Source organism: Ovis canadensis, chromosome 15 (genome assembly GCF_042477335.2).
Source record: "Ovis canadensis isolate MfBH-ARS-UI-01 breed Bighorn chromosome 15, ARS-UI_OviCan_v2, whole genome shotgun sequence".
Lineage (NCBI taxonomy): Eukaryota > Metazoa > Chordata > Mammalia > Artiodactyla > Bovidae > Ovis > Ovis canadensis.
In genome coordinates this window covers 16,618,589-16,641,941 of record NC_091259.1, presented here as the reverse complement: position 1 = coordinate 16,641,941, position 23,353 = coordinate 16,618,589, and the positions used below count along the sequence as shown (strand labels likewise).

General features: G+C 37.2%; 1 protein-coding gene across 1 annotated transcript in view; it reads left to right on the top strand.

Annotated features, from left to right (window-relative positions):
• The window catches only part of CNTN5 (contactin 5), a 642,146-nt gene that overhangs the window by 505,286 nt on the left and 113,507 nt on the right, over nt 1-23,353 (top strand). Inside the window, exon 14 of the mRNA XM_069553671.2 lies at nt 20,280-20,438. Within this exon, the coding sequence (XP_069409772.2) occupies nt 20,280-20,438 (159 nt within the window). The remainder of the gene's footprint in view (nt 1-20,279; nt 20,439-23,353) is intronic.

Genomic DNA, 23,353 nt, shown 5'->3' with positions numbered 1-23,353 from the left:
AATTTGTTTAGCATGAAATTCTGGAATACTATTTCATTCCCATTCTTGACTCTTCCTTTATAATATCTACTGTGTTGGTTCACCTCCAAGTTTAAAGTATTTACTGACCTCCACTACCTTTGTAAAAATGCTCAAACTCTTTGTTCAGGTGTTCAAGGTCTTCCCTCGACCTCTTTTTCTCCATATAAAATTTTGCTACTCTGACCAAACTTAAATCATCTACTTTCCTGCTCTTCAAAAAGCCTTGAATTCTCTAGTCATTTGGTATATTTGTTTTATTACCCTCTTTTGCCACCCAAACAAACAAAAGGCACCTGTTCCATCTTCAAATACTAAGCCAAAGGAACAGTTTTCTTGGAATATTCACAGGAAAACTCATCTTTCCTGCTTTAGTACCTGAAAAATTTTGTGTGTGCTAGAGATACAAAAGTGAATTCCTAACTCACTTAGCTAGAAAATGGTAAGGCCTGCATAAGATCTTAGGTCCCCTAGTATCCAATCAGCTTCTATAAGTCAAAGCTGGTCAAGTTTTAGCTTTTCATTTTTGTCCTCATATGACAATTTCTCCAACTTTCCCAGGCCCTTTTTTTAAAAAAATGAATGTAGTAATGAGAATGACACAGATTATTAGTGGATTTCTAAAATAGAATTTTAGGTCAAGATTGCTCCAAAATTCTTTCTCTAATTATCAATACTTTAACTTTATTGTCATAGAAATTTATTGGTTATAATTCTACATCTTTAATAAGCCCCAAATCTCTATCTAAAAGTGATTATTCCATTATTTTGTAGTTAAATGTTTAAGTCAATTTAGTAATTTCATTGTATAATTTGCTTTTCTGGCAATTTTCTGCTAGTTGGCCAGCTGTTCTTTCAGTTTTCCCAACTGACTTGACATTTTTTAGTTACAAGTGGCTTATCTGGAGTAATTGGATATTGTTGGAGATCCTCTTTTGGGGTTATTTATGCTATTATAACTAGTTTTAGCACCTAAAATGAGTTATTCTAGTTTCAGTCTTCATAAATCCACAGAGTTTTGTTATGCTTTATATCTCAGGATACTTCCAGTTGCAAGTAATATGAAGCCTAACTCAAACTGGCTTCAACAATAAGGAAATATATTGGTTTTTCTAACAAAAAGCTAAAGCAGATTAATTCTTTGGTTGATCCAGTGTCTCAAGTTTCTTTCAAGGACCCAGGTTGGTTCCATCTCTCCACTCAGTCATCTTCAATGCTGGCCTTACCCTAAAAGCCCATTGTAATCATAGGCTGATTGCCAAGAATAATACAGGCTATATCTTTTCATGGGGCTTACCAGCTGGGTCAGTGGTAAAGAATCCACCTGCCAAGCAAGAGACACATGTTCGATCCTTTGGTTGAGAAGATCCCCTGGAGAAGGAAATGGCAATCTACTCCAGTATTCTTGCCTGGGAAATCACATGGGATAGTCATAAAAGAGTCAGACACTATTTAGCAACTAAACAACAACAAATGCTTTCTTGTTTATATACAACAAGAGAAAAAACTAGTGTATCTCTACAAATACCTGTTCATTCATCTGATTTCTTCAGTTTAGACCACGTGCTTGCTCCTGAAGCATCAATCATAAGAAGATTATCATGATTTAATTGACCTATTAAAATACAGAGATTACTTTGCCAACAAAGATCCATCTGGTCAAAGCTATGGTTTTTCCAGTCGTCACATATGGATGTGAGAGTTGGACTATAAAGAAAGCTGAGCAACAAAGAATTGATGTTTTTGAACTATGGTGTTGGAGAAGACTCTTGATAATCCCATGGACAGCAAGGAGATCCAACCAGTCCATCCTAAAGGAAATCAGTCCTGAATATTCACTGAAAGGACTGATGCTGAAAGTGAAATTTCAATACTTTGGCCACCTAATGCAAAGAATTGACTTATTGGAAACGACCTTGATGCTGGGATAGATTGAAGGCAGGAGGAGAAGGGGATGACAGAGGATGATATGGTTGGATGGTATCACTGATTCAATGGACATGAGTTTGGGTAAACTCAGGGAGTTGGTGATGGACAGGGAGCCCTGACATGCTGCATTCCATGGGGTCACAAAGAGTCAGACACAACTGAGCAACTGAACTGAACTGAACTGAATTGGCTTATATCTAACTTCCTGAACCAATCACAAGCAAAGGCAGGTGAGATTTCCAAGATTTGCATAGGCTAATCAGGGATGCATATATAATGAGGGGTTAATTCCCTATACCATATTGTGACAGGTGGAGTGAATATTATTAGAGAGCCAATCACAAGGCCCACTTCATCTCTAATATACATTTTCTATCTCTAAATCCATTTTTGATTATTTTTTATAATCTTCTATATATTCTTCTTTATTAAAAGTCATTTGTCCCTGCTAATAATAATGGTTAAACTTTTGAAATCTGGGTTTTCTGCCTGTGTTCAATTATGTGAAGAAGTGTTGGATATTAACAAATAGCACAGAGTTAAAATTCATATATATATATATATATAGTGAAAATGAAAGTGAAGTCGCTCAGTCACGATTGTAGCCTATCAGGCTTCTCCATCCGTGGGATTTTCCAGGCAAGAGTGCTGGAGTGGATTGCCATTTCCTCTCCAGGGAATCTTCCCGACCTAGGAATCCAACCCGGGTCTCCCACATTGCAGGCAGACGCTTTACCGCCTGAGCCACCAGGGAAGCTGAAGCTGTATGCAACTAAGAATCAGAATTGACTTCCAAGGCCACTATTGGAAAATTGTGTCCTCTTGCATGAGTTACTTGTACTTTCTGAGACTCAGTCTTCTCATTTGCAGAGAATCTGATATTATAGAAAACACCAACTTTTCTATAAAGACTTGAAAGGAAGTACATAACATTTAGTACATTACCTTCTACCTGATATGTGTTTGTTAAATCATTATCATTTTAGCATCAGCTGTTCCTCTTTGTATCATAAACTCCCCTGAAAATAGAGATCGATTATTGAATCCATTAGTAACAGTACATTTTTTCTTTTTCAAAGCATTTTCACATCATACTTGTTTATTTTGGCAAATCAGTGTGTTGCATAGATTCTCATTTTTATTGGTAAAAATGAAGCATTGTGAGATCATATGACATTGTAAATGTTATTGAGTTAAAGACCTAGCCAATACTAGCATAGCTGTTTACAAAGTACTGTTGTATATATTATTGTTACATATATATTACCCTTCACGGCCCTCACAATAATGGCATAATATTGATATTCCCATTCCTTTTATAGAATGTACAAAAACTAAGAATTTATGAGGTTCAGAAACTTACCCAAGTTTCAGAAACTTGCATAAAGCTCTTACACAAAAGAATCAGAAATGGAATAAGATTCCTATGACTTTTTAACCAAATCTCCTTTCTTTAGCTCAGTTTTTCCTAAAATATAGGCTGCATAAAAATTTCTAGACAACTTGTGTGAACTAAAACGCTGAGGCTCTAGTCACAGATAATGAAATTCAGTAGCTATTGAGTATAGCCCAGTAATCTAGGTTTTGTTTGTTTGTTTGTTTGTTTGTTTTACAAATACCAGAGATTTTGTTGCTCATCAAAGTTTGAAATATGCTAATAGCTTGTTTCGGAGAAGGCAATGGTACCCCACTCCAGTACTCTTACCTGGAAAATCCCAGGGATGGGGGAGTCTGGTGGACTCTCGTCTACGGGTTCACACAGAGTTGGACACAACTGAAGTGACTTAGCAGCAGCAGCAGCAATAGCTTGGTTGCTGTTGCTATTTAGATACACCGTGATCAGATGGGTATCTAATTAAGACAGTTTAACAAAGAGAAGACAGCACGTGGGTATGTGTGTGCTCAATTGTGTTCAACTTTTTGTGATCCCTTGGACTGTAGTCCACAAGGCTCTGCTATCCATGGAATTTTCCTGGCAAGAATACTGGATGGGTTACCGTTACCTACTCCAGGAGAACATAGCATAATTAGAATCATTTTTAAAAATAAATATTAAGAGTATTTTAAAGAATAGACTATGATTTTGTAAAGATATATTACTTTTTAAATATGATGATTGAATCAGAAAGAAAACAATGTAAAAAATAGTCAAAAAGCTGTGATAGACTATTAATAAAAATTATGCATTAAATCATTAATTATTAATACAAATCTATAGTGATAACACTCTAGGTGTCAAGAACTTTACTGGGAAGTGGGAATAAAATAGTGAGCAAATTACAAGCACAGTTTCAGCTGTACCGTACCTAAAATTCAAACAGGAAATCTATACTTAATAGGAGAGTCACACAAATAAGTAGAAACTGTGATATGATTTCAGCTGTGAATGAGAGGTATATGGTATTATATGAATAGATATAATCCAGTGAATATCCTAAGCAGGGCAGTCAGAGAAATTTCCTCCAAAGCAGTAATATTTGGGGAAAGATTGAAATTTGAAGCCTAAACAGGTGTTAAATAGACTAAGTGAAGAGAGACAAGAATTTCATGCTGAGGGCCCAGGTTACACACCAAATGATGATGATAGATACAAAATAACAATAATAATAAATATAATCATAATGATGATATATTAATATATCAGTAAAAGAAAGAAAATAACCATATATATAATAATGATGATACATACATAGACAATAGCATGGGAAAGACTAGAGATTTCCTCAAGAAAATTAGAAATAACAAGGGAATATTTCATGCAGAGATGGGCACAATAAAGGAAGAAATGGTATGAACCTAACAGAAACAGACGATATTAAGAAGAGGTGGCAAGAATACACAAAAGAATTATACATGACCCAGATAACCACAATGGTGTGATCACTCACCTAGAGCCAGACATCCTGGAATGTGAAGTCAAGTGGGCCTCAGGAAGCATCACTATGAACAAGGCTAGTGGAGGTGATGGAATTGCAGTTGAGCTTTTTCAAATCCTAAAAGATGATGCTATGGATGTGCTGCACTCAATATGCCAGCAAATGTGGAAAATTCAGCGGTGGCAACAGGACTGAAAAAAGTCAGTTTTCATTCCAATCCCAAAGAAAGGCAATGTCAAAAATGTTCAAACTACCACACAATTTCACTCATCTCACACACTAGAAAAGTAACATTCAAAATTCTCCAAGCCAGGCTTCAACAGTACATGAACTGAGAACTTCAAGCTGGATTTAGGAAAGACAGAGGAGCCAGAGTTGCAATTTCCAACACCTCTTGGATCATGGAAAAAGTAAGAAAATTCCAGAAAACCATCTATTTCTGCTTCATTGATTATGCTAAAGCCTTTGTGCAGATCACAACAAACTGGAAAATTTCTTAAAGAGATGAGAATACCAGACCACCTTACCTTTCTCCTAAGAAATCGTAAGCAAGTCAAGAAGCAGCAGATAGAAATGGACATGGAACAGCAGACTGGTTCCAAATTGGGAAAGGAGTACCTCAAGGCTGTATATTGTCACTCTGCTCATTTAATTATAGGCAGAGTACCTCATGCGAAATGCCAGGCTGGATGAAGCACAAGTTGGAATCAAGATTGCCAGGAGAAATATCAATAACGTCAGATACGCAGATGACATCACTCTTACAGCAGAAAGAGGAACTGAAGAGTCTCTTCATGAAAGTGAAAGAGGAGAGTGAAAAAGTTCGCTTAAAACTCAACATTCAAAAAAATATGAGGATGGTATCTGGTCCCATGCTTCATGGCAAATAGATGGGGAAACAATGGAAACAGTGAGAGGCTTTATTTTCTTGGGCTCCAAAATCACTGCCGATGGTGACTGCAGTCATGAAATTAAAAGACGCTTGTTCCTTGGAAGGAAAACCATGACCAACCTAGACAACATATTGTAAAGCAGAGGCATTACTTTGCCGACAAAGGTCTGTCTAGTCAAAGCTATGGTTTTTCTCAGTAGTAATGTATGCGTATGAGAATTGGACAATAATGAAAGTTGAACACCAAAGAATTGATGCTTTTGAAATGTGATGTTGGAGAAGACTCTTGAGAGTCCCTTGGACTGCAAGAAGATTCAACCAACAATTGTAAAGGAAATCAGTCCTGAATATTCACTGAAAGAACTGATGCTGAAGCTGAAGCTCCAATACTTTGGCCACCTGATGGGAAGAACTGACTCATTGGAAAAGACCCTGATGCAGGGAAGGATTGAAGGTGGGAGGAGAAGGGGACGACAGAGGATGAGATGGTTGGATGGCATCACTGACTCGCTGGACATGAGTTTGAGCAAGCTCCGGGAGTTGGTGATGGACAGGGAGGACTGGCATGCTGCACTCCATGAGATTGCAGAGTCAGACACGACTGAGTGACTGAACTGAATTGAACTGAACTGATGGAAAGACAGAAAGAGCAAATGGTAAACTTTACCAAATTAAATGGAAACAAAATTTGTTTTTGAAAAAACATCATTAGAACTGTTTATCTCTCATTTTCATCCTTAACTATCCCTGTTTTTTTTTTTAAAAAAGAAATGTTCTCCTGGGATTGAGAACAGTATGAAAAGATCACCTAAAGAGTAAAGAAATATAAGAACACTTTCTCAACTTCATGAGGAACATAATGATGTAAGGAAGTATCTGAGAAGAAGGCAAAGAAAGAGGGAGGCAATGCTATGTGAAGTTGCACTTGACAGCCCAGCATGTCAAATTCTGTCAGGAAATATTTTCTTGCATAAAATAAATATGCTTATCAATAACATTTTAAATAAGTGTGTAAGTCTTCATTTTCTGTTGTAAAGATGAAAACCTTAGCAAGCAGCTACTGCTGCTGCTCTTAAGTCGCTTCAGTTGTGTCCGACTCTATGCAACCCCATAGACAGCAGCCCACCAGGCTCCACCGTCCTTGAGATTCTCCAGGCAAGAACACTGGAGTGGTTTGCCATTTCCTTCTCCAATGCAGGAAAGTGAAAAGTGAAGTTGCTCAGTCGTGTCCAACTCGACCCCATGGACTGCAGCCTACGATGCTCCTCCGTCCATGGGATTTTCCAGGCAAGAGTACTAGAGTGGGGTGCCATTGCCTTCTCCAAGCATGTGATGTGCTACAGAAAATCTACTCATATTACTGAATAAGACTTTTTAATGAAAGATCTTGTTCCTACTTACATATGGTTTTTAAAATTTTCTCTACACAAAATGGTCCTTTGTACTGAATGCTTCAATGCATCTATTCAAAATATATTATGAAAAGAGAAAATACTCTTCATGATCTGAGTTATGGAGTTTATTTCTCTCCATTAATCTAACCTTTGAGACAGTAGTTAAATCTCTTCATTTGGTATTAGAAGGTCATGCTTGTAACTTTGCTTCTGTGGCTGCCATGCTTACTTTCTTTTATTCTGACCCATATGCCTGCAAGTGGAAGTCACTCAGTCGTGTCCAACACTTTGTGACCCCATGGACTATACAGTTCATGGAATTCTCCAGGCCAGAATACTGGAATGGGTAGCCTTTCCCATCTCCAGGGGATCTTCCCAACCCAGGGATCAAATCCAGATCTCCAATATTGCAGGCGGATTCTTTACCAACTGAGCTCTCAGGGAAGCTGACCCAAATGCCTACATGCATTAGTAAGAACAGCCCCCAGGCAATATTTAAGGGCTTAAAAACAGAACCAATTTAAGATACCATGGCATATTTGGTATTAAATTTCATCACCTTAGTTTAAGCAATTAACAGCAAAGCTGTTTAATATTTTGAATCCCAACAAGTTTAATTTTTCACTTAAAACTTCTAAATTAGAAAAATAGAAACTCCCTCAAATCTTATAAAAATGATTTATTTTTTACAAAATACATTTGCTTAAAAAATAACACATATCAATAGAATGGGAAGGACTACAGATCACTTCAAGAAAATTAGAGATATCAAGGGAACATTTCATGCAAAGATGGGCTCAATAAAAGACAGAAATTATATACACCTAACAGAAGCAGACTATATTAAGAAGAGGTGACAAAAGTACACAGAAGAACTGCACACAAAAAGATCTTCATGACCCAGAGAATCACGATGGTGTGATCACTCACCTAGAGCCAGACATCCTGGAATGTGAAGTCAAGTGGGCCTTAGGAAGCATCACTATGAACAAAGGTAGTGTAGGTGATAGAATTCCAGTTGAGCTTTTTCAAATACTAAAAGATGATGCTGTGGAAGTGCTGCACTCAATATGCCAGCACATTTGGAAAACTCAGCAGTGGCCACAGGACTGGAAAAGGTCAGTTTTCATTCCAATCCCAAAGAAAGGGAATGCCAAAGAATGCTCAAACTACCTCACAATTGCATTCATCTCACACACTAGTAAAGTAAGGCTCAATATTCTCCAAGCCAGGCTTCAGAAATACATGAACCGTGAACTTCCAGATGTTCAAACTGGTTTTAGAAAAGGCAGAAGAACCAGAGATCAAATTGCCAACATTCGCTGGATCATGGGAAAAGCAAGAGAGTTCCAGAAAAACATCTATTTCTGCTTTATTGACTATGCCAAAGCCTTTGACTTTGTAGATCACAATATACTATGGACAATTCTTAAAGAGATGGGAATACCAGACCACCTGACCTGCCTCTTGAGAAATCTGTAGGCAGGTCAGGAAGAAACAGTTAAAACTGGACATGGAACAACAGATAGTTCCAAATAAGTAAAGGAGTACATTAAGGCTGTATACTGTCACCCTGCTTATTTAACTTCTATGCAGAGTACATCATGAGAAATGCGGGGATGGAAGAAGCACAAGCTGGAATCAAGATTGCCTGGAGAAATATCAATAATCTCAGATATGCAGATGACACCACCTTATGGCAGAAAATGAAGAAGAACCAAAGAGCCTCTTGATGAAAGTGAAAGAGGAGAGTGAAAAAGCTGGCTTAAAGCTCAACATTCAGAAATCTAAGATCATGGCATCTGGTCCCAACACTTCATGGCAAATAGACGAGGAAACAATGGAAACAGCAGCTGACTTTATTTTCTTTGGTTCCCAAATCAGTGCAGATGGTGATTGCAGCCATGAAATTAAAAGATGCTAACTCCTTGGAAGGAAAGTTATGACCAACCTAGACAGCATATTAAAAAGCAGAGACGTTACTTTGTCAACAAAGGTTTGTCTAGTCAAGGCTATGGTTTTTCCAGTAGTCATGTATGGATGTGGGATTTGGACTGTAAAGAAAGGTGAGCGCCAATGAATTGATGCTTTTGAAGTGTAATGTTGAAAACTCTTGAGAGTCCCTTGGACTGCAAGGAGATACAACCAGTCCATCCTAAAGGAGATCAGTCCTGGGTGTTCATTGGAAGGACTGATGTTGAAACTGAAACTCCAATCTTTTGGCCACCTGATGTGAAGAGCTGATTCATTTGAAAAGACCCTGATGTTGGGAAAGATTGAAGGCAACAGGAGAAGGGGATGACAAAGGATGAGATGGTTGGATGGCATCACCGATTGAGTGGACATGAGTTTGGTAAACTCCTAGAGTTGGTGATGGACAGGGAGGCCTGGCATGCTGCAGTTCATGGGGTTGCAGAGAGTCAGACATGACTGAGTGACTAAACTGAACTGAACTGAATGGAAATATTTGTTGTATCAGTAGGTGTCAAAATCAGACAGAGAATTCTCTGGTTAATTTAAACATTTCAAAACTCTGTAACGTTATTTAGCTTTTACATAAAGTTTTAAGTCCTTATTTCCTATCACCAGGATAAAAATAACAACTTTAGAGATTACAAGGAGATATTTATTTTATATGTTTTTCAACTTGAGAGTCTGTAGCTTCTCAAGAGAAGATAATTTTCCAACTGAACTTTAGGTCAGTGGAATGAGTTGATCTGGTAGTAAACTAATGGCCATCCTGAGGAGCCTTGATTGAGAGGGACTGAATTCATGAGAACATGGCTTCTGAGAGCTAGGGGCCTTTGTGCTTTATCATTTGCCCACAGTCCTCACCATGAAAATATAAAGAGACTGTGTCCTTTTTTTCTAAATGGTCTACTTTCAAACAAAATATTTATTTTAGTGAGCCTGTGTAACGGCATTGTCATGGGAGTGTAAGAGGGGGACTTTCCAGATCCCTGACCATCTGACACTGAATCATTATAGCTCCATATAAAATTAATAAGATTTCTTCTAAATTAGTGGCATATATATAACATTCAAACATTAGATACTGTCACATATTTGTCATCCTATCTCTTATTAATCTATTTTCAGATATCTTGCATAAATTTGTCATAAAATTCTTTGAACAGAAAATTTACTCCCTGATTTTTAAAAAATGTCAAAAGATGTTGAAAATATGACTGTCATTAGCAGGCTTTTAAAAAAAAGTGTTCATTGCATTTATATAACTCTAAAGTAATTTGCTCCTCAATATATACCAGAAGTTAATTGCAGCCAGAATTCAGTATGCTGATACATTTTTATCCCTAAATAGAGCATTGTAAACCAATACTAGTGTAATGGCTCTAAACTCATTTAAACTTTCATTATGGTGCATTATATTGCATTTAATGTATTTTAAAATGTAAATCATGCAAGTAATTTTTTAGAACTTTAAAAACAATATATTCATAATAATATTTCAGATTTACAAATATATAGAAAGTTATCTGATCATAACTTTAATGCTCCAAGTTTCTAATAATGATGAGCTTTAGTATAAAATGGGGCTTCCCTAATAGCCCAGCTGGTAAAGAATCTGCCTGCAATACAGGAGGCAATACAGGAGATCCCAGTTCAATTCCTGGGTTGGGAAGATCCCCTGGAGAAGCGATAGGCTATCCACTCCACTATTCTTGGGCTTCCCTTGTGGCTTAGATGGTAAAGAATCCACCTGCAATACGGAAGACCTGGGTTCAATCCCTGGTTTGGGAAGATCCCCTAGCAAAGGGAAAGGCTACTGACTCCAGTATTCTGGCCTGAAGAATTCCATGGACTGTATATTATAAAATATGAAAAATATTTTACACTTAGTATAAAATGTGAAAAGGTTAATTTTCTTCATTCTGGACCTAGTCTGTCAATTTTATTATCACCATACTCTATTCTGAAAAAATAAAAATTAACTCAAATGTACTTTGATTTAACAAAAAGAAAGAGGTTATCAGATTGGATTTTTATTGTACATGACAATTATTTTAAAAATTGCTAATTGTTACACAGTATTTCAAATTCCCAGCATCACACTTGGGTCTTTCCACATCTCTTCTTTCCTCTCCCTTCTCCATTCCATCTTTTCTTCAGATATTTATTGAGGGACTCAGTTCAGTTCAATTATTCACTCATGTCTGACTCTTTGTGACCCCATGGACTGCAGCACACCAGGCTTCTCTGTCCATCACAAATTCCTGGAGCTTGCTCAAACTCATGTCCATCAAGTCAGTGGTGCGATCCAACTATCTTATCCTCTGTCATCCTCTTCTCCTGTCTCCTTCAATATTTCCCAGCATCAGGGTCTTTTCAAATGAGTCAGCTCTTCACATCAGGTGGCCAAAATATTGGGGTTTCAGTTTCAACATCAGTCCTTCCAATGAACACCCAGGACTGATCTCCTTTAGGATGGACTGGTTGTATCTCCTTGCAGTCCAAGGGACTCTCAAGAGTCTTCTCCAACACCACAGTTCAAAAGCATCAATTCCTTGGTGCTCAGCTTTCTTTATAGTCCAACTCTCACATAAATACATGACTATTGGAAAAACCATAGCTTTGACTAGATGGACCTTTGTCGGCAAAAGTAATGTCTCTGCTTTCTAATATGCTATTTAGGTTGGTCATAGCTTTCCTTCCAAGGATCAAGCATCTGTTAATTCCATGGCTGCAGTCACCATCTGCAGTGATTTTGGAGCCCATGAAAATAGTCTCTCACTGTTTCCGTTGTTTCCCCATCTATTTGCCATGAAGTGATGGGACTGGATGTCATCATCTTAGCTTTTGAAAGTTGAGATTTAAGCCAGCTTTTTCACTCTCTTACTTTCATTAAGAGGCTCTTTAGTTCCTCTTTACTTTCTGCCATAAGAGTGATGTCTTCTGCATATCTGTCGTTATTGATATTTCTCCTGGCAATCTTGATTCCGGCTTGTGCTACATCCAGCCTGGCATTTCACATGAGATACTTTGCATAAAAGCTTAATGAGCAGGATGACAGTATACAAACCTGGCATATTCCTTTCCCAGTGTGGAACAAGTCCATTGTTCCATGTCCATTTCTAACTGTTGCTTCTTGACCTGCATAAAGTTTTCTCAGAAGACAGGTAAGGTGGTCTGGTATTCCTATCTCTTCAAGAATTTTCTACAATTTGTTTGCTCAACATAATCAAAGGCTTTAGCATAGTCAATGAAGCAGAAATAGTTGTTTTCCTGAAAATTTCTTCCTTTTTCTGTGATCCAGCAGATGTTGGCAATTTGAACTCTGGTTCCTCTTCCTTTTCTAAATCCAGCTTCTACATCTGGACGTTCTCAGTTGATGTACTGCTGAACCCTCGCTTGGAGAATTTTGAGCATTACTTTTTATTGTATGAGATGAGTGATTGTGCAGTAGTTTGAACATTCTTTGCATTGTCTTTCTTTGGGGTTTGGAATGAAAACTGACCTTTTCTAGTCCTGCAGCTACTGCTGAGGTTCCCAACTCTGAGTTTTCCAAGTAACTGGTTGCTAGGTTACTATTAGGTATTGAGGGCCTGCTACTGCTGCTGCTAAGTTGCTTTAGTCGTGTCCAACTCTGTGCGACCCCATAGGCAGCAGCCCACCAGGCTACCCCATCCCTGGGATTCTCCAGGCAAGAATACTGGAGTGGGTTGCCATGTCCTTCTCCAATGCATGAAAGTGAAAAGTGAAAGTGAAGTCACTCAGTCGTGTCCGACTCTCAGCAACCCCATGGACTGCAGCCCACCAGGCTCCTCCATCCATGGGATTTTCCAGGCAAGAGTACTGGAGTGGGGTGCCATTGCCTTCTCCGATTGAGGGCCTAATATATACGAATTACCATGTTGAATATTCAGACATTTGGAAATTATATAAAAATAATTCTATCCAATGTAACAAGTGTAATAATGAGATGTAAAATATGTAATATTTTTACTGTCAGGCATTTGTTATTGTAAAAGGTGTGCCTCTGCCTTTGGATTTTAACACACCTAGGGTTGGAACCCTATTTTGTTCTCCTACAAACCACTTCCTCTGCCTCTCTCTCACCACTCAATACAGTACTTTGCACACATATGCTAGAAATTCAGCAAATGTTTAGTTAAATAGAATATACTTACAATAGTATATACATATCAAAATATGGAGGCATTCTTTACAGTAATGACTTTTAAAATAATTTTAAACATTTAAATAATTTCCACTTATTGTACAGAACTGAAAATCCAAACAAGTATGAAGAATAAAATTTAAATCATTTATAACTTCAACTCCAAGCAATAACTTCCATCTATTCTTTAATGCATTTATTTCCAGTCTTTTCCTATACTCATTTGGCATATTATTATATTTATATTAACACATCATTTTGCATTCCACTTTTTGTGAACATGTCATAATATAGTACTAAATATTAGGCAGTTTAATGACTGCCTAATTTTCTACTATAAGAGTTTATGATTTAATATTACTTGATTACTGAACAATTAGTTATAATAGTTTGTAATTATAAATAATTGCACATCTAAAATCAGTATTGTGGCTATATAAATCTTATATGCTATCACTGATTATTTTACTTAAGACTATATTTGGGAAGTTAACCATATGTAAAGAAAAATACTTGGGGATTTATTAATTATATTATAAACTTCATTTTGGTTCTATCTGAATTTTTTTTAATATTTAGGGTAATTATTGCCTCATATTAAAAGAAATATACCTTTCTTAAGCAAATTAATTTAAATATTTTAGTAGAGGTTTAATACTCAGAAAGGGAAATCATTTTATATAATTAGCAAATAGCTATTTTGCATAATATCTCCTATCATACCTCACACATAGGTGATTGTTAATGTTTTTTGAAGACATGAATGAATAGGATGGATGAAATGGAACAGGATAAATGGAACAATATGGAAGAACCTAATTAATTATGTTGATAATTATTCCAATCTGAATACAATAGCTAAATTTCAAGTCTTTTTTCAAAGCATGGTAATGATTCTCTTGATAAATTCCCTACTTATGAACAAACTCTCAAATCAAACTATTTTGAAGTCTGTTCCAATGATCAATTGTTTTCCCAAAATTAATGGCTTAAAAAATCCATCCATTACTTGCTCTTATAGCTCTGACAGTGGACAGCCACAGCCAGTTTCTTACCAGAAATGTCTCATGCACATGTGTCTAATGGTGGCTGAAGTGGGAATCATTCGGAGGATTCACTGCATCTGATGTCTGAGCTGGGGTGATGGAATAGGTGAGAGTGAGTTAGAGCTCCTCCTCTCCATGGAATTTTCCAAATGACTAACTTGGACTTCCTGACAGAGTGGTAGCATTGGTTTAACAGGATTTCTAACCAGGCAGCTGGACTGCCCCATAAGCATTCCAGGAGATATGGAATGAAGCTGCAAATCCTCTTATGACTTCTACTCAAAAGTCATGCTGTGTCATTTCTACCATTGCCATTTGGGTCAAAAATAAGCATTCTTCATTTTATTGCACTTCATTGCTTTTTGGAAACGTACTTTTTTTTTTTTTTACAAATTGAAGCTTTATGACAAGCCTATATTAAAGAAGTCTATTAGTGCAATTTTTTCCAACAGCATTTTCTCACTTCTTGTCTCTGTATCACATTTTGATAATTTTTCCAGTATTTCAGGCTTTCTAATTATTGTTATATTTGTTATGGTAATCTGTGATTAATGATCTTTGATGCTACAATTTCAATTGTTTGAGGGCACCATAAGCCACACCCATATAAGAAGGCAAATTTAATTAACAAATGTTGTTTGCATTCTGATTATTCCATTGACCATCTGTTTCCCTATATCTCTTCCTCTCCTTGGGCTTTTTATTCACTAAGGCACAATAATTTTGACATTGGACCAATTAATAACCCTCTAATGCCTGTAAAGTGTTCAAGTGAAAGAAGTGGTTGTATGTCTCTCACTTTAAATCAAAAGCCAGAAATGATTAAACTTAGAGAGAAAGTCATGTCAAAAGTTGAGATAAGTTGAAAGCTATGCCTTTTGTATTAGTTAGCCAAATTAGCAAAGGGAAAATTCTTGAAGGAAATAAAATGTGCTGTTCTAGTGAATACAAAGATGACAAGAAAATGAAACAGGCTTATTGTTGATATGAAGAAAGTCTTGGGTCTGGATGGAAGATCAAGCCAGCCACAACATTACCTTAAGCTAAAGCCCATCCAGAGCAAAGCCTCACCTCCCTTTAATTTTATGAAGGCTGAAGAAAGCTGAAGAAGAAAAGCCTGAGACAGCAGAGGCTGGTTCTGGAGGTTTAAAGAAAGAAGCCATCTTCACAGCATAAAAGTTCAAGGTGAAGCAGTAAGTGCTGATGCAGAAGCTGTAGCCAGTTATCCAGATCTAGGCAAGATAATTAATAAAAATGGCTCCAGTAGACAACTGATTTTCACTGTAGTAAAAATAGCCTTCTATTGGAAGATGATGCCATCTAGCATTTTCGTAACTAGAGAGGAGAAGTTAATGCATGACTTCAAATTTTGACAAATTGACTCTCTTGTTAGAGACTAATGCAAGTTGAAGCCAATGCTCATTTACCATTTTGAAAAGCCTAGGACCCTTAAGAATTAGGCTGAATATACTCTGCCTGTGCTCTATAAATGGAACAACAAAGCATGAATAACAGCATATCTGTCTACAACATAGTATACTGTATACTTTAAGCCCATTGTTGTGTCTTACCACTCAGAAAAAAATAAAATTTCTCTTCAAGATATCACTGCTGTATGATAGTGCATCTGATGACCCAAGATCTCTGATGGAGATGTAGAACAAGATTTATGCTGTTTCAATGCCTGCTAACACAATATCCATTCTGCAGCCCATGGATAAAGGAGTAATTTTGAATTTTAAGTCTTTTTTTTTTCAGAAATACATTTCATAAGGCTATAGCTGCCATAGATAGTGATTTCACTGATAGGCAAAATAAGCTGAAAATCTTATGGAAAGGATTCATCATCCTAATGCCATGAAGTGCATTTGTGATTCATGGGAAGAAGTCAAAAATATCAACATTAACAGGAATTTGGAAGGAGTTGATTCTAACATTTAGGAATGACAGAGGGATTTAAGATCTCAGTGGTTGAAGATGTGGTAGAAATAGCAAGATAATTAAAATTAGAAGTGTAGGTTGTAGCTGTTAGTCAAATTCCTGCATTCTCACAATACAATTTTAACAAATGAAGAGTTGCTTCTTATGTAAGTGCTAAGAAAATAATTTCTTGAGATGGAATCTACTCTTGGAAAAAATGCTATGAAAATCATTGAAATAGCAACAAAGGAGGAGAATATTACATAAACTTAATAAGTCAATGACAAGTTTTGAGAGAAATGACTCCAATTTTGAAAGAAATTCTACTATAGGTAAAATACTATCTAGCATCATTGTGCTACAGAGAATTCATTCACGAAAGGAAAAGTAAATAGACACAACAAACTTCATTGTGGTCTTATTTTAAGAAATTGCCACAGTCACCCCAACCTTTAGCAAGCACCACTTTGATCAGTTGGCAGCCATCAACATTGAGGCAAGACTTTCCACTAGGCAAAAGATTACAACTTATTGAAGAGTCAGATGATGGTTAGCAGTTTTTAGCAATAAACTATGTTTAATGAAGCTTTTTTAGACATAATGTTTATTGTATACTTGATAGACTATAGTATAACATAAACAAGTATTTTTTATGGACTTGGAAATCAAAAAGTTGCATGACTTGCTTTATTGCCATATTAGCTGTATTATGGTGACTTTCCAGGTGATGCTAGTGGTAAAGAAACAATCTGCCAATGAAGGAGACATAAGAGATGAGGGTTCAACCCCTGGGTCAAGATCACCTGGACGAGGGCATGGCAACCCACACCAGTATTGTTGCCTGGAGAATGCCACGGACAGAGGAGCCTGGAAGGCTACAGTCCTTAGGGTCGCAAAGAGTTGAACATGACTGAAGTGATTTAGGCATGCACACAAGAAAAAAATCCACAGTGTCACTAGAGTATGCCTGTAATCAATCACAGGCTAACCCAGATTCAAGGCGGTTTGAAGAACAGGCTTCATGACCTGCATGTGCAAGAGGAAAGAAAGTTTTCTGGTGGCCATTATATACCTGCTGCTGCTGCTAAGTCGCTTCAGTCATGTCCAACTCTGTGCAACCCCATAGACGGCAGCCCAACAGGCTCCCCCATCCCTGGGATTCTCCAGACAAGAGCACTAGAGTGGGTTGCCATTTCCTTCTCATATACCTAGGCTGCCACAAAGTCCTAAACACTTTCTTCAGTTAACAGTGAAAGGAAAAAGATCTCCATAACCCTTGCTTTATGGAACAAATCAGGTTTTAGAAACAAATCTGAATTCATATCTCTGCTGTGCCATGCATTAGCAGTGATTTGAGTGAGTAACTTCTGACTAGAAGGGATTCTCTGATACCTACCGCCTCATGTAATACCTAACATACAGTGATGTTATTGACTAAGTAACATTTATTCTTAATCAACCAAATGACCTTTAAGAGTCTATCACATCCTCTCTGAAATAGGAATTATAATGACCACTTCACAGTAACATAGAAATAAGTGAACAAGCTAATGTTTGCAAAATACTCAATAGTGAGGATATGGTAGCTATTGGTATTATTATTACAGTTAATATTCTTATCATTATTATATTATTATCATTATAGTCACACCTCAATGTCCCTGTCATACAGTCTAGCAACTTGCTAGACATCTTCAGCAACTGGATCTTATTTATTTTCCACACCTCACATTTATCTACCATTTTAATACTCTGAAAATTGGTTGTACATCAAGTGAATGGATTCTTCCCTAAGTACTTGACATAATAATTGCATTTCCTTCTTAATTCCCACAATGGCACCCCACTCCAGTACTCTTGCCTGGAGAATCCCATAGATGGAGTAGCCTGATGGGCTGCAGTCCATGGGGTCGCTAAGAGTTGACTGAGCAATTCACTCACTTTTCACTTTCATGCGTTGGAGAAGGAAATGGCAACCTACTCCAGTGTTTTTGTCTGGAGAATCCCAGGGATGGGGGAGCCTGGTGGGCTGCCATCTATGGGATCGCACAGAGTTGGACATGACTGAAGCGACTTAGCAGCAGTAGCAGCAGCAGCCGCTTAATTCCAAATAAATACAAACTTTCATCAAAAGTTCCCTACATTGAAATCTCAAATTATGTAATTTTTATCTTTCTATCTTCCCCTCCTGGTAACCTGGCTTCTGAGTTTCATTATTTTATTCTTGTCTGTCAGCACCAATCTGGCTTCACTTGACTCCCTAGTCCTCCTTGAGGCCATGGTCATTCATATCATTGGCATCTTTGATGAAAAATCATATCAAATTTATAAACTAAGCCTGAATTGACCCAGTTAACCACTTTCTCTGGCCCTGATCCTGTCTTTCTAGCCCAAGCTTGCTGAGTTGGTCAGTTCTACTTCACAATGGTGCTATTGAGGCAAACTTGAATTCCAGACTATTCCAAATATTTGTATTTCACTCTTCCTTTATTTCCTCATTTTATCATTGGCTTTATCCAGACATTTCCCATTGTCTTCTAGTTCCCAGTCCCACTCTCACCCAACCACCTTCACTTTTTGTGTGTGTGTGGGTTTTTTTTTTCTTCTTTAGTGAAAAAAGGAGAAACTTTCCAAGTGAACTCTCCCAGCTTCTTGACATTTCAAAAGCTTTCTCTCTATATTCAATTTCTTCCTTAATTTCTCCAGAAGAGGTGGGGGGGGGGTGGGATGCCACTTCTCGTGGCATTTCTCTACATGTCTGCTCATAATCCCAGTATTTGTTACCTTCTTGATGAAATAGTCCTTGTCTTCTAAGTCTGTGGTCTCCACTATCCACTGCTGTTTCTCACTCTTGATAAAATTGCTCATTTCTCATTGCCTAAGAATGTCACCTGTACGGTGACCCTTTTAAACACTTTGTCCCTTCATTATTGAAAATTTCTACTCAGAGGACTTTACTGCCTCCATCTATTTAGCACTCCACCATTTCTTAGCTATTTGCAGTCTAGGTCAGCACTTACTGCTCAGATTTCATAATAACCAAGTCCAGAGAACAACTTGCTAAATAAGGACTAAATCAGAAAATAACCTAAAATATTTACAGGTGGGATGTTTTTAATTGAAAATAAAAGATCCTTAAAGCTTTGATTGTTCATATTAGGGAATAGAAAAGAATTAAGAAGAAAACTGGCATTTGTGCTTAGCCACTAAAATATGAATACTATAAATATTTTTAATGTTATTAGAGATCACTATTTTAGAAGTAGTAACACAAGAATATACATCTCATGTCAGATCATGGTTGTTTCTTGAAGCTAAACTCTAATGCATTTCAATTGATAAACATAATTCTATACCATACCATTTTTTTAATGCTCAAAAGGGGAATCATATTCTCTGATTTACCATCTTCTCACACTCACCAAAAAAAAAAGAAGAAGAAGAAGAAAAAAATCATTATCATCATCATCATCTAATCACACCTTGCTTTTAACTTCTCACAACAGTTCTCCATGCCTCACTTCTAGGATATATCCTTGCTTGGTTTAGACTCTCAATATTTCAGAGCCTTTCACTTTTCCCCTGTTAGAGTAGAGTTTAAGCTGCTTGGTAAGTACATTCACACCATCTGTACACTGTAGGTTGGCTGAAAGTTAGGCCCTGTAACTTTGTGGTAATGATGGGGTCATTTCTGTTTCTAGTAGCATTGGCTCTTACCCTGTCACTGCCTCTGTAAGCTGTGATTGATTTCAGCAGTCATAGCAGCTACTGACATTCAAGTCCTTATATTCGTTTTTAATTATTTTTTTGCATGTCTATAAAAAATGTTAACTGATGGTTGAATCCAAGGACAAAGTATTGTGAAAAAAATCTATAATTGAATTATCCTCAGAAATCATGGAAATCAACTTGCAACCCATCTCTTTTACTGGCAACGTTCATTACTAAATATGTATTTTATTAAAATGCTTTACTAGTTTGATTGGGTCCTTATTGGAAATACAATATCTCATGGCTCCTCATCATGGCTTGACCTTAACTTTTTCCCTTCTCTTTTACCTAAAGGTCCCCCAGGCCCACCAGGGATAGTGATTGTGGAGGAAATCACCGAAAGCACAGCCACACTCTCCTGGAGTCCAGCCGCTGACAACCACAGCCCTATCTCTTCCTACAACCTTCAGGCTCGTAGCCCCTTCTCCCTGGGCTGGCAAACGGTAAAAACAGGTAAGAGGCTCTAAGACAACATCAGACACAGACAGAGCAGCTTCCAATGTCATGAGCCGTATTTGCTAACAATCCCAGCAGGATTATTTTGGATTTTGGAAATTTTATTATTTATGACAATATTACACTAGAGAAGGACACGGCAACCCACTCTAGTATTCTTGCCTGGAGAATCCCACAGACAGAGGAGCCTGGCGGACTACAGTCCTAGGTCACCAAGAGTTGGACACGACTGAAGCCACTTTGCATGCAGGCGCGCATGACAATCTTAACCATTGTTTGCTTCTTTTTATAAAGCCACTTTGTTTTCTTCTCCTTGTTTCCCAAGGAAGGACCACATTATTTATTTTTGTTTCTTTATTGAAGCAACGTTAAACTCATGTAAATGCTGCAAAAAATAATACAAAGATTTTCTGTGGGGCCATCTCTCAATTTCCCCAAGTTATTCTACCTAACAATGGTACAACGATCAAATCAGGAAATTGACATTGATACAATGCTATAAACCGCAGATCATATTCAAATTTCACCAGGTTTTATGTACAATTTTTTTAGTGAATAGTTTCATAAAATTACATGAAGTTATATTATATAGATTCAAACCTCCACCAAGACAGTCAGATACAGAACTGCTCCATTACTCCAGTTCCTTGCTCTATGCCTTTAGAGTCACACACCCATTTTATTTATAAAAATAAAATCTAACATAAAATTACATTATTTAAAATAATATAGCATTTTAATGCTTACTTCTAAGTTTATTTGCATTATAATTGCATTATTTTAAAAATAATTTTCCCCTGATGGCTTTCTTTTCATGTTATAACTAAACTTCCTTTCCCTCTCTAAATGTGGCTATCTGCAGGGATATGTGAAATTACACTCACTTGATAGTTATTACCTATTTAACATGTTGATATTTGAAAAGCAAGCAGTATCTATAAAATGTAATCTTCAGAAGCAGTTGTCCATACTGAGAATGAATTTGTGACTTTATTTTCTATCTAAATATAAAACTGATTTACCTACATAGAAGTGAAATATAAAATCAATAAAATATCTCAGTGCAGTAACCGTAAAACTCCATTAATCCGAATGTTATAGAAGTAAATTGGTCCATTTCATTGCTTAAATTAAATTTGAGCAGAAACTTGTTTTGTGTTATGTTGAGGTCCTTTAATGGACCAGAACCTGGTGGTCCAGAGTCAACGATAAGAAAGTAAAGGAGAGAAAGAGGCTGATATACCTTGGTTTACACAGAAAGCCAATAAAGCCCCTGCATGGGGCTTGCTCTGTTCACAAAGGCCTCAGGCATCCTCTTGATGGGGCGAGGGCACAGAGCACCTTCTTGAGAGGGTCTTAGAAGCCTGGGCAGGAAAGTGAACTCAGAGAGCCTCTGCGCTCCAGGAGATCAGCCTGAAAAAGAAAAGGAGAGAGAAAGAGAGAGAGAGAGAGAGAGAGAGAGAGAGAGAGAAGGAAAAACGCGGGGACCAGAGCTCTGATGGAGCAAAGGTGTTTTAATCACCATGGTGTGGGTATATATGCTGTTTTACAAGGTAGTTATTCTCAGTAAAGATAAAGATTAAAATTCCAGATTTACAAAACATAGGTGACCCATATTACAGAGAGAGAGAGTTGTAAACAATAACTTTTACCATATGGTTCACAAGAAGGAAGAGGGTACTTATCACTGTATAGAAAACCTAATGAAGGAAATGCCTGGATTCTTCAGCCCCCAGGAAAGGCTTGCCTCTCCTCTTAATTCCTGAGTATTCATGAATTAATAAGGAGCAAAGAATTCCTGATAGATCCAAAACAGCACACAGGAAGCCTCCTGTTAAATGCTTCCTGACAGCGTTAAACTTGTAATCTAGGGGCAAATACATTCATCCAAATGCAAAATATCAATATGATTCAAGTTTTTCTTGATATTGGGTTCCTATAGTAATTCATAAAATTCAGTATAATTATCATTATAGTGTACTATACATGTGTACAAATTTGTTTTATAATATAAATAATGTATAAAATTGTGGGTATCAGCTTCATTCCTGGTTCCATTTTAATACTGAGATGCAAATATAAAGCCAAGAAATTGAGGAAATCTCTATGTTTGGTAGATGATTCTGGAAAGGACGCAAATTCAGACCACATGAACAGGTTTATACAAGAATTCTTATAGCCTTCATTTATAGGATGCTCCCAAGTCATCCTAAGTGTGAGAGCCCTAACATTTTGGTCTGCTGTTGGGAAATGGAGTCATCTTCCTTCAAATCTTGTGTTGTGCATTCATCAAACTCACTCTCTTGCCTGTGGCTGTGCTTTCTGCCCACCCTCACCACACTGCCTAAAAACCTTGTTTCCTGGGACATTTCCCTTGTGGTACATGGCACTATGTACATGTGTCTCCTTGCTTACCCCATACCCATGTTCTTGTGTTTCTTAACACATGGTACAGCTATCCTGGATATCTCATCTTCCATAGTTTCTTAGTTACTCATATTCCTTGATTTCTTACATAACTTTATTCAACTGTTTATACTTTTTCTTGTTTGATAGATAGATAGAGGGCTTCCCAGGTGGTGCTAGGGGTAAAGAATCTACCTGCCAATGAAGAAGATGTAAGAGATGTATGTTTGATCCCTGGGTCAGGAAGATGCCCCAGAGAAAGAAATGGCAACCCACTCCAGTATTCTTTCCAGAAAAATCCCAAGGACAGAGAAGCCTGGAGGGCTACAGTCCATGGGATTACCAAGGGTTGGACACAAGTGAGCATCTGAGCACAGCACAACACACAGATAGACAGACAATGATAGATAATGGATATATAGATATGTGTATATATTATGTATATATATACATATGTAAAATATATAAACTTTGAATTTGGAGGCATAAACTAAGGAAAAACCATG